The 13,287-nt window shown below is 29.8% G+C and overlaps 1 protein-coding gene across 1 annotated transcript in view; it reads left to right on the plus strand.

Moving 5' to 3' along the window:
• The window catches only part of LOC134686709 (cadherin-like and PC-esterase domain-containing protein 1), a 58,653-nt gene extending 53,266 nt beyond the window's left edge, over window positions 1-5,387 (plus strand). Inside the window, exons 19-25 of the mRNA XM_063546445.1 lie at window positions 81-252; window positions 972-1,104; window positions 1,390-1,747; window positions 2,887-2,988; window positions 3,396-3,483; window positions 3,784-3,930; window positions 4,814-5,387. Of these exons, the coding sequence (XP_063402515.1) occupies window positions 81-252; window positions 972-1,104; window positions 1,390-1,747; window positions 2,887-2,988; window positions 3,396-3,483; window positions 3,784-3,930; window positions 4,814-4,927 (1,114 nt within the window). The 3' untranslated portion in view covers window positions 4,928-5,387. The remainder of the gene's footprint in view (window positions 1-80; window positions 253-971; window positions 1,105-1,389; window positions 1,748-2,886; window positions 2,989-3,395; window positions 3,484-3,783; window positions 3,931-4,813) is intronic.
• The last annotated feature ends 7,900 nt before the right edge of the window (window positions 5,388-13,287 follow it).

The following is a 13,287-nucleotide window of genomic DNA, read 5'->3' on the forward strand; positions in this document are numbered from 1 at the left end:
TAAAATAAAGTTTTGAACTTAGACATTTATACTTTCCATTTAACATTTTAAAAATGTATATATTGTTTTAATTTTTACAGTAGGAGCAACTTCACAATAGGACTTGGAGACAATTTAATAAAGATACATGTAGTGGATATTAGTAAAAGACAACCAGTTATAGTAAATACCTACACATTCAATGTCTATAGGAAATATGGAGGACAGACAGGCATTTCAAGTACTGTACTGAAAACATGTGTTCTTAAACAGGTAAATTATATACTAAGTCATGGCAAGTACTATACTGAACAGAACACATGTGTTCTTAAATAGGTAAATTATACACAGTCCTGTACTGAAAACATGTGTTCTTAAACAGGTAAATTATACACAGTCCTGTAATGAAACATGTGTTCTTTAACAGGTAAATTATATACTACATGGCAAACATATAGTGCTATACTGAAAACATGTGTTCTCAACAGGTAAATTATACACTGCAGGAAATTCTGTTCACTGTACAGAAAACATATGTTCTCAGCAAAATTTTATGCTGAAAGGCGTACATAGTACAATACTAAAAGATTTAACTATTAAACTACAAAAATATGGCCTTCCAGGAACTGAATTTCAAAGTGTTCCTAGCGATAAAAAAATTAAGATGTGGTATAACTGCCAATGAGAAAACAAATGAACTGATTTATGTACAAACAATATTTTTTCTTGTATTTTTTCTTGGTTGTTAAACTCCATGAGGTGAACCAACGCCTGTGTGATTCATTTCGATAGAGTCCCTGAAGTGGATAACTTGGTATGCAGGGTTGTCAAATTATGCAAATGAATGCAACATTAAAATAATACTCCAAATTGACAACAACACTTTTTTTATGTTTCGCCTGCAAGGCAGGCTTCATCAGGACAATTTTTATACAGAAATAGTGTTGTTGTCAATTTGGAGTATTATTTATTGGTTCTTATTTAATTTATAGGATTGTACACTGAAGTTTCTGCCTGATCAGAACTGTGGATTACAACCATCAGCTCAGTATACAACATGGAACCAGTTTATTTTAGAGTCAAACAAGAAACCATACTGTTATAATTATCAAGATTCTTTAGATGGTATGTATTATTTTTTTAAAGTTATAAAATTTCGGCTGAAACTTTTACCATAATTATAAGCATATCTTTTGTCATATCCTCTTTGTCATGTAGGAGATGTTGGAAATGCATGTTAGGTAAATAAAAGAAACAATTTGTTTTTCTCTATTCAAATGAAGTTTAATCTGTTGGTTAAGTTATAGTTTGAAAGTTATAAATATTCAGAAGCATGAAAAAAAATCATGATTAAATAATGTTATAGTTTAAGTTTTAACGTAAAATTCTAACTATAGTATTTGTTTGCAGCTGATTGGAAAGTTCCATGTTATTCATGTTCAGATAGAGAAAGTTGCTATTGGCAACAAGCAAGATGGCAGCCATCATCATGTCAGCACAGGAAACATAGCATTACAGAAGTGAAGAAATGTTTTGTTGGAAAGAAAGTTTTATTTATTGGAGATTCTACAAATCGTGGTATCATGCACTATATTTTAGAAAAGATCAATGGAACTTTGTACGACTGGGATAAAACTCATGATTTGAAGTTTTATACCAGTGTTAACAATCAGCAGACGTTAATGAGTTTTGCATATTACCCACAATTCTGGTTGCCCAACAACCATAGACCAGGATTTGATAAAGCTGTGTATCAACTTATTAAATGGTATGTTATAATATATTTATTTTATATTTTGTAATTGACCTTCAAACTTTTATTCTTTACTGATATTTAATTGTTCACAGAAACTACCTTTGATACCTTTTAAATACCTTGACAGAAAAAATTGAGTTATCTCCCTGTATTGTGAAGATAAGGAAGTTTAGTTCCAAAAAACATCTTTGATCTCGATTTAAGGTCAAGGAACAGTAAATGGGCTATGTTGCAGATTTTGCTAAAAATTTGCATACAAACTTGGCATGTTGAACTACAACTGAAAATCGAAAAAAAAATACATTTATCTCTTTTATTATCTGAAAAATTGCAAATTTTTTTTTTTTTAATATTGGTGAATATTTGTATAGAAAGCACATAAAACCGGCGAAAAACCTTCTAAAATTTGTCTTAAAATTGCCAAATCTCCATAGATTTTTCTTAAAAAACTATATATTGTTGACACATAAATTTCTGTTTTAATGATATAAAATAATCATAGGGTCACCGACTTCGTTTTTTGTCTTATAATCAATTTGTTACCTTGTTGGTAGTGAAAAACGTCAAAAATCAACGTTTTACGGCCTGCAACGCGATAACGTTACGATTATCTCGACGTTTTGTTGGATTTTTTCACAAAGAACGCAACTTTAAATGAAGTATACCATAAAAACGAAGTCAGTGACCCTATCTTTATTTTGCATCATTATAACGAAAATTTATGTATCAACAACATATAGATTTTAAAGAAAAATCTATGGAGTAGAATAAGAGATTTGGCGATTTTAAGACAAATTTTAGAAAGGTTTTCGACGATTTTATGCGCTTTCTATACAAATGTTCACCCATTTTGTAAGAATTCAATCAGTAATATTTCAAATGATAATTGAGATAAATGCATTATTTTTTCGATTTTCAGTTGTAGTTCATTGAGCCAGAGTTGTATGCCAAATTTTACTGAAATCTGTGACATAGCCCATTTACTGTAACTTGACCTTAAATCATATTTTACAACAAAAAAAAAAGGGTTATCTCACTGTATTGAAAAAATAAAAGCAAATTCAGATGAAACTCTGCCATTATATTTCCTCCCTTGCGGGAAAATGAAAATTCAAGAAAATAGTTTAACTTATCCTTTATTGTTTTAACAGGACATCACCTTTAGAGAATAACAGTAACACTGTATTGGTGGTCGGAGGAGTTCATTGGTTAGGCAAACAACACATAAATGTCATATGGAAGGCATTGAAAAGGTATGTTATAGGCAGCATTGATTACTTAATAGTTCTTAAGTCGTATTGAACATTTTGGAAGAATTTCACAATAGGAAAATTAATATGAGGATTAGTTCATATAAGTGAACTTGACATTGAATTAAGTAACAAGGACTAAAAGCCTTGGATGTGCAGGAACATATCATATGGAAAATGAAATGGACATTTAAGAATATAAGCAAATTTGAAAAATAGTTTGCACATTGCTTTTTCAACAATTTGAATAAAACACACTGGAAAATGAACTTCAAGTATGTTAAAACATGATATATAAATGGCAAACATGTTGCATGAAAAAAACCCTATAATCAACTAAAATTGAAATTATAAATGTAGATAACGAGTTGTAGGTTTTTTTTTTATCATTGATCATATAATTGTTTCAGGGAGGGATTGACGGGAATCAAATTGATAATGAAAGGTCATGGAGCAGGTTTTCATCAGCATGTAGAAGGTGTACATTTTGCATCACAAGTGAGTAGACAAATGTGTTTAAGTTACCTCTGTAGTTATATGTTACAGCATGTTTTAAAGTTCAGTCAGGCTTATAGTCTGCTGAGGGTTTGCCTCACTATTTTATAAAGCAGACTTAAAATTTTATTTTCAATTAGAAGAAACTCATCATCTCCTAGTTACAAGTTTGCAGCAGAAAAGACTGTTGTAGATAATTTGGAAATTTTATTGTGACTAAGTTCCTCAAAATTGTAAGATAACTGGGTGTTTTATTCATGCCTGTGTCTCATGCTAATCTTGTCACTTTTCCTTTTATTCCAGGACCATCAAGAAAAGTTAGAGATACAAGAAAGAGAAGTAGGCCGATATGCTTCTGACCATGGATTCCATGTTATACCTACATTTAATATGACTATGTCTAGATATAAAGATTTCTTACAAGGAAAATGTGCTTGTCATTTTCATAAGGTATAGTATATATCTATATATCAAGAAATGACTATCTTGATCTTGTCATTCAGATCAAATCATTGGTTGTAATTTAGCAGTACAGAAAACATCAGTAGTGAACATCTTGTTTCACAAGTCTACATGAAAATTTTTGACACATTTAACATTTCATAAAATAAGATTTGCATTTGATTGACTGCTAGTTTATGAGGGTGTAATTAGCGCCAGAGTCAATGTGTCAGTACTGACATGATTTTTAGCATACCTTTCTTTAATTTTCAATTGTTGAAATTCTAGACTTATTTTTATAGTTTGTTCTTATGTTGTTCTGTTATACAACTGTCCCAGGTTAGGGGGAGGGTTGGGATCCATCTAACATGTTTAACCCTGCCACATTATTTATATATGTGCCTGTCCCAAGTCAGGAGCCTGTAGTTCAGTGGTTGTCGTTTGTTTATGTGTTACATATTTGTTTTTCATTCATTTTTTTTACATAAATAAGGCCGTTAGTTTTCTTGTTTGAATTGTTTTACATTGTCTTATTGGGGCCTTTTATAGCTGACTATGCAGTATGAGCTTTGCTCATTGTTGAAGGCCATACGGTGACCTATAGTTGTTAATGTCTGTCATTTTGGTCTTTTGCAGATAGTTGTCTCATTGGAAATCATACCACATCTTCTTTTTTATATTATGTGTGTTTTTTTTTAATATAACCTACAAGAACTTAACTTTTCTTGACTGTATTTTATGTACTTGTTTATGAATCTTATTTGTCTTAAGCTAACAAGAGTGTGTTGTATTTAGGCAATGCTTCTGTATTGAAATTAAATGGTAGGTTACCTTAATGACAGTAACTAGTCCTCCACAATAAAAAAATAATTTAAAAATAATTTTTTTTTAGGTTACCACGACAACTAATAGACAAGGACTAAAGCAGTACCACATTGAAGGTGACATCAACGCTGCCTACTCAGAATTAATGATAAATGCAATATGTCAGCGTCATCCTGGATAAAAAGCACAGTTTCAGTTTATCAGGAAAAATAGCTTGATCACATGATCTTAAGAGTACCAGCACTTAACATGAAGGTGCACAGAAGTACCCAACTTCTTAGTCACATGGTTCTAGTCAACCTTTCTTCAAAAGGATGTCAGTGCAACAGTTCATTGCAAAACTTGAAGTAAAGAAGATCTTCAGTACATTATGATTGAATAGTGTACTTGTAACTGTATATTTGATCTGCATAATAAATGTTCCACTAAGCCAACAAAATAGTATATTACAAAATTTTCTCAAAAGAACTAAAATTACATGGTATTTTATTAAAATACGTGATTTTTTTTATTCATAGAATAGATTCCCTAACTTCAAGCCCTATATATTTGTTTTGGAAAGATTGGAAATAAAACAATAGAGGGATTTTTAAAGGTCAAAATATAAGATAAAATCAAATTAATATTAATAAACATACATATTCATCTTGTTTACATCTAAGTGCATTTAAAAGTATCTCATGTATTTGTACTTTTATACATAAATGATATTTTTCATAAATGAAAGTTAGAAGCATTTTTTCACTTATTTAAACATTTATTGCTCAAAGTTTTTAAGTGTTAAATGTTAAGCGTCTTTAAACTTTAAAGGGAAATGCCTTGCAAAATAATTTTTATTTGAATATGAGATATTCCTGGTAATTGTGTTATACAATAAATATTCCAGAAACTTCTCTTAATAAATATCATTGTAAACTGTTACATATGTAATCATTATTCAAGGTACATCTTTTAGATGAAAATCATTCCTGGAATTAGAATTACATAATTATTATTCCAGGAACTCCTCCTACATAAAAAAGTACAAAATATTTTTTTCATAACTGTTTACTGTCTTTAAGTGCTTAAAGGGTAAAAGAAGTCTTATCTGTATGACAAATTACTTTATGATATTATATCTGTGGTATTCTAGTCTACTATCATTTCATAACATATTTAGGTGTTTGATAAGAAAGGTAATGTCATCTAAAAATAAACCTCTATTTGGCACACCTACAAAACAGCTGGCTCCTAAACAAAAAATATATACTAGTTCAGTGAAAGTGGAGGTCACACTTAACTCTGAAACATATAAATGAACTGAAATTTAAAAAACCCATACAAGAACAACAAAGGCCAAACACTCTTGACTTGGGACAACTGCATAAATGTGACAGCGTAATGTTTATGGGAAAGGCATATATGAGTGCTCTTTAGATTAAAAGTTTGTCATTTTACAAATAACAATTTGTTCTACATTTTTTCTTGTTTTAAAAAGTGCCTTGTCATTCATTTATTATGCACAAAATGTACTATTTGAAATGCAAATTTAACTATTTCGCATTGTTTTATTAATATCAAGATTTTTACAATTTTATGTAAAAGTTTTTTAAGTGTACATTATTTACCTATGTATGTTTATTTCTATTGGTGCTAAAATCTATTGTGCTATTAATTGTTAGGTGATTACTTTATTTATCTATTTGATAATTAGAAATTTATACCAAATGCAAGTTTTTTTATTATGTAACTTCAGCTTTCTTTTCAACATCATAATATTTCAAAATTTGCAACAAGATTTGATTCACAAAATTTTAAACTCATTTATCACATTTTCAATTTTGAAAGCACTTTTTGTATGCAGTATTTCCTAAAATTGTGATGATTGATCTCATATTTGTGTTTATTATACAAAAATCAAATAATAAATGAATACAATAAATTGTGAACTTACAATATTAACTAACTTGACTACTGCAAGTTGAAACTACAAAGCAAGTTATGATACCCTTATGGATGACATGAACATTAAGAAATCTCCAAAGGGGAATTTATATTCCAAAGAAAAAATTTAGTCAAGAAAAAAATTAGTCAATTTTTCCCCTGCAAAAGCTTTTTTTCTTGGTTATGTTATATAACTTTTTGCAGTGAAACTTCAATCCCTTTTGATAAACCATTAAAATATAAGAATTAAAATGAGTTGTTTAAAAGCAAACAGAGTAAGGGATGCCGAAAACTTTAAGTTTTGTTACTGGAGTCTGGAATAAATATCTTTTAGTTCTCAGTATAATTGATGTTTGAGGAGGATTTTAATGGAACTTGCTTAATGTCAATATGAGTACATTTTATCAAGGTAATGCACGTTCGTTAACTTTTGAGGATAGCTTAATATCAAATTAGAAGAAAACTTAAGAATTCATAGAAATTGATAAATCAATGTTTTAATATATGCTTTTAACATTTGTGCATTATAAAAAAAAGTGTGTCAGCAATCAAAGTGAAAATGGCTATTTCTGTTAATTATTCTTTTTTTATGAATGACTTGTGTTTGTATACAATATAAAACTGTATAAATATTTGGTTCTTGTTGCCATGTTCTACACCCATTGTCTTTCAATTATATATTTTTATAAATTTATGTATCTATGAATTATATTGGCAATAAATCATATATATGTGAATAATTTGAATTTTTGTTTTCATTTTTATCTGTATGTATGACTTCTTCTTTTTCATAGTCAAAGCAAGTCTTTTGTTTTTATGCTCCTGCGGTAGGAAATATGTGCATTAGGTGTAACCCTTGACAATTCCTCCTTCTGTCTGCCCCATTTTCGTTTTCCTAAGTTTTCCTCATCCAAATTTTATAAAACTCATACACAATGTTTAGAACCACGACACCCAGACAGAATTAGGCAGTGAGTCATCATAAACCATTCAAGAGCTTTGCCCCTTTTAAACTTAAATGCTTTAGTGGGTGCATATCACGCATTCTTCTTTTATGTTTTACTGTAGATTTCTGAATGTGTTGTATTGATATCACTTGTTTAGTTGAACTATTTGTGTCTGTTGTTTTGTTTGTTTTTGACTGTGACTACTATAACACAAGTCTCAGGATATTGACTGAAAGAATTTGTGATGTTAATAGTTATCAAAGGTACCAGGATTATAATTTAGTACGCCAGTCGTGCGTTTCGTCTACATAAGACTCATCAGTGACAGTTATAAAAAAGCCAAATAAGTACATAGTTGAAGAGCATAGAAGACCCAAAATTGCGAAAATGTGCCAAATACGTCTAAGGTAATCTAGGATATGAAAATCCTTAGTTTTTCGAAAAAAAATTTTTAAAACTTTTTTGACTCAAACAGATAAAGTATTAGAAAAAGGCAACAGTAGTATACCGCTGTTCAAAAACAAAAACAAATGCCAACACCCACAACTATCATTTTAGAAAGATACAATGTATACACAAAAATGGTCTATTATTATGAATCATTATGCTTGAATTTAAGTTCAACAAATAATATGAAAATAAGTAGATTGTATGATTAACAACCAGATAACTACTTTGAAGCATTAGTATGGGAAATTTGGCGATTTTTTCCTGTATGCAGGGACCTTGACCGGGAGATCTCTCATTACAAATTCGAGACCACACAGCGCAAGAACCCGGATAAAAAACACGATAAAAGAATGTCAAACAAACGTGCGCTGAAAAGGTAAATAGTCATAGACGATTCTTAAAGAAATTATTTAATACAACAACTCAAATAACTGTTAGTGAAAAGTTTAATTAACAAATGCCTCTATCAATGCACTTGTTTGTCAGTGACTTATATTAGTATATATCCATGCATTGGTACAATAACTTACAGAACATTAAAATTATAAAAAAACTTTATTGTAATCAAAAGTTAAACATTAAGTATCGACAAGTGTAGTACCATCTTAGTCTTAACTTTGTCGAAATGAATATTTTGAAAACAAATTATGCGTTTTAATTTAATGAAACAATATAAATGTTAGTAACGAACACATTTGGTTAAACCTATAGCCCCATTCAAAGGACCATTAGACTTTATGACTTATTATTTTTTTACTTACAATTTAAAGTAAAGCTGAGACTGCGATATAGTGACTCACATCTAGTCTCCAGAACGCTTCTGTCAAAATTAATCTCCAAATCAAAAGGTCCTTCACGGAAAGACCGAAAAAACTAAATCATGATTAATACTCTTTAAATACACTATCTGAGCCCATGTAAGCATGCTATGAACAAAACTATTCTGAGAATTCATAAAGAAATCGTTTAAAAATAAAACACATGACGTCAGTACACGTCAAATCCAGGACTATAAATTACAATCTTTTTAGTTACTAGGCCAGTAATACTTGCACCTTCCAACAGTTTGTTTTTATTTTGTAACGAAAATGAATTTTAAAAACACAATTTTGACGGTAGTAATAATAATTGGAATTAATATTATAGAGGGATCCCATTTTAGAGGTGGAATAATTTCATGGAAATACAGAGAAAATAAGGTAAATTCTACAATTGTAAAATTTGATGTTAGAAGAACAAGTTATTCGTCATATAGAAGCTTACAGAAACACTCAATATTTGAAAAAAGTTAAATAACACATTTTACTCCAAGGAAAATTCAAAACGGAAAGTCCTTTATCAATTGACAAATAAAGCAACAATGGTATACCACTGTTCGGAAGTGATCAATTGTTACAAACAAGAACCGAGGGAAACACATCAAATATTAAAGGTAAACAATGAAACAACAGAAACACTGAAGTGCAACAAAATCAAAAGACAATGCAACTCACACAAAATTGAAAGACCAAATACCTCAAACTAATGAAATAAAACCTGTCACAATCCTGACTAGGTACATATATTTCTCTTTGTAGATAAATGGGATTGAACCTGGTTTATAGCTAGTTTAACCTTTCACCTCTATGACAGCTGCACGGACGGTGATAATACCGTTGTCATATGGTATTTTTGATTTCCATGGACAATTGACCCTTCTTTCTTTTATTGAAGATAAAACCACCATGGAAAGTTGACATCTCCTGTTAATTCTGTCCAGGCACTAATTGAAATTATAAGTAATTAAAATGCTATTGTGAATGTAAAATCTTACATCTGAGTCAAACGTGGAAAGTAAGGGAAGGTGAATTGTCAACTCCCATGATATAAGAGACAAAATACATTGATCAAACAGCGTTAGAAGTGTTCAGCAACACATGTTTTCCCTTCCAGATCCTATTTTCAAGCATAATGATTTAAATTCTTTTATATTTTAGAACTCTGATACCTAAAATAAAGGGAATTCAATTTGCTACAAACGGTGGTTTAAAACACCGACATACGGTGGTTCAAAACACCGTCCATAAACCATTCCAACATATAAGTTTGCATTCAAGATACTATTTACAATATTGTAACTAGTGTAAGGTTTGTGAACACTTTTTTAATATTAATTTGGACAATTAGATAACATGTCAACACTCAATTGTAAGGAGGGAGGAGGTGTTAAAATAAAATGACAATGCTATAGTGTAAAACAATCTTTGCAACATTCAGTTTTCTTTGAAAGCATGAATCTATAAAAGGCGAGTGATTTAACTTTCAAAGGAAGGGGGTTAAAATATCATGGTTAAGATAATTGTCCAATTTAGTTTTTTTTTCAATCTAGATTTGAGGCAGTCTGAGTATTACTAGTTAATTTGCAATCTGGCCCATTAGGTGTTTGTATATATTTATATATAGTGTTTTTTTTTAGTGGAATTTTTGGGTCCTCAATGCTCTTAAACTTTGTACTTGTTGGGCTTTATAACTATTTTTATCGGTAATTTGTACATTTTCCCTTCGGGCTCACCTGATATTTTACTGTGATAAAGTCAGTATCAAAAACAAAAAGTCCTTTATTCTATATTTATCTGATGAGTCTTATGTAGACGAAACGCGCGTCTGGCGTATTAAATTATAATCCTGGTACCTTTGATAGCTAATTATTATTTACCAGTTCATAGTACAAATTCACGGAATTATCTACATCTGAATGTCGTCAGCCATTCCATGTATTCCGGCCATACGGACATCACGTGTAGATTAATCCAATTTCCACTGTCTTGATATTACTTACATTTCATGTTTCAATTTATAAATCACTTTATAATTGTGTATTGAAATTTGAACTGAAATGTCTTATATTTTCTCATAGATCCAACATTTGTTATGTGTAGTAACCTCAAGCAGTTGATATTAATATTGTTTAATTTTATGAATGGTTTGAACTGGCATGCGCAGAAGAACAAATCTTGTCACTAAGTGCGATTTTTAATAGATTAAATACTTTTAACGTTTCAACAATTGTTTTTACAGGTTCGTTAATTCCAAATCACTAATTCAGAAATTGTAAATCTAGTATTTCTAAATTTTCTTAATCTTTTGCATATAGCATGTATAGTTTTACTCATTTGCCAAAATCCAGCATATATCTAAAAAATGTTTTTAAATATTCTGTGGTTTACTTTCATATTTGACAGACATAGCTTCATTTCAAATCCTTTGGTAGTTAATGTATAGTTTCCCAAAAAGCCTAAAAACTGAGAATACCACAAAACACAATTTATTGAAGGCATTGACAGTATTCCATTATTTGTATATTATAAATACAATTGTCGAGAAAAGGATTTTATGGTTTATATATGTTAACTTAGTAATTATAATCCTGGTACCTTTGATAACTATTAGTCTAACTCTACAATTTTGTTCTTAAATTTCATTTGGTTTCATATTGGATTATTTTTTTCAGAACTTTGTGTAACACGATTGATAACATTTTATGAATTTTTTTTCTCCAAAATAAATATACAGTGTAGGGTCATTGAAACAATCTGCTTCAAAAAGTGGTTTGATAAAATTTCCCTTCCAAAATAATGATAGCTTTTAGATTTTAGAACGGCAGTGAAAGAACACACTGGTGGCCTTCGGCAGTTATATTCTTGTTGGATGGGTTGTGGTCTCTTTGACACGTCCCCATATTCATTCTAACTTCATTGCATAAATGAAATAATTATCAACGATTGAAGAATTTATTATATAGTTCTACCATTTAAAATCCTACAGTGTACATAATTGAATTATAGTCAATAATATTCTTTTCAAATTGTTTCATATTTATTGATGTTATATTGATTATTTGTTGTCTGACACTTTTTTGAATGGTAAAACGATCCGAGTCGTGTAGGTTAATGTGGGTATTTAAATCCTGCACTAATAATATATCTCAGTTAATTGAATCATCTTAAGATTCTTAAAATATATATTCTAGCACATTAAGAAGAATTCATTTCAGAAATTAAAAAAACACACAAATATAGTTCTTTATAAAATTTGGACCATAGCATATCTTTGATAAATCCGTAATTGCGTATCTTTTTAAAATGACATAATTTAGAGAATAGTTAAAGAAGATATGAATTTGGAAATATGATGTGCACCTATCTACCTAATGTCCTTTCAAACATTTTACAAATAATCTGATGTAGTTGTGAATGTGAATGTTGAACCTTTTCAAATTGATCCAAAGTAAACTATGTTATGATACCCCCGTAACCAATGACACTATTTACTGTTCTTGGTAGAGAACAAACCCTGATCCAGTGCATATTATGAAAAGGTGGTGTAATGAATCAATATTAATTAAAATATTATAATTGCGATTATGATTATTATTTGAATTATAAACGTAGAAGTTTCCTATTTAAAAGTTCGATTCTATATATCTTCGAAAAACCCACCCCTTTGTTAATTGTTTTCCTAATTCGAGAAGTGTTTATGTTCCTTTTTTCAACATTGACTTTTTTGTTATGTCTGTGTATTTTGTTCACATAATATTGTCAATATAAAGAAATTTTATGCGACTGTCATACAAGTGAGAGTTTAAGCTAACAATAAAACCAGGTTTTATGTACTATTTTCTACACAATGAAATGCCATGACCAAGTCAGGTATATGGCAATTCTTTTCCATTCGTTTGATGAGTTTGAGCTTTTGATGTTGCCGTTTGATAAAGGACTTTTCGTTTTCCTAGGAGTTCGGTATATTGGTTATTTTACTTGTGAGTAATCATCATGTTATATCCGACGTTAAACAAAAGAGAAGAAAAAAACAACATAATTTACTTTTGAATTATACTGTTCGTTTATGTTAATCTACCGTTCAGTTATGAAGTGTTCTTGCTCTTATCCATACGAAATTATTATAACACTAGTATATTATGGTTCCCCTTTCCCCCCCAAAAAAAGGCATTAAAGACAAAAAAATAAAAAATAAATATCGTACATCTTGTCCCCCCCCCCTCCAGTACATATTATTTGCAATATTTTCATTAAATCATGCGAAAAAGACCATGTATGACATCAAAAAGACTGACCTTTTCGTTTATATTAATACTTTATTTTGACAATCAATCCTCTATCCAGAAATTGTTATACATCACGGTGCCCGGCATTAGTTTTCTTTTATATTCACGCCATTTTAA

This window comes from Mytilus trossulus, chromosome 1 (genome assembly GCF_036588685.1).
Source record: "Mytilus trossulus isolate FHL-02 chromosome 1, PNRI_Mtr1.1.1.hap1, whole genome shotgun sequence".
In the NCBI taxonomy this organism is placed as follows: Eukaryota; Metazoa; Mollusca; class Bivalvia; order Mytilida; family Mytilidae; genus Mytilus; species Mytilus trossulus.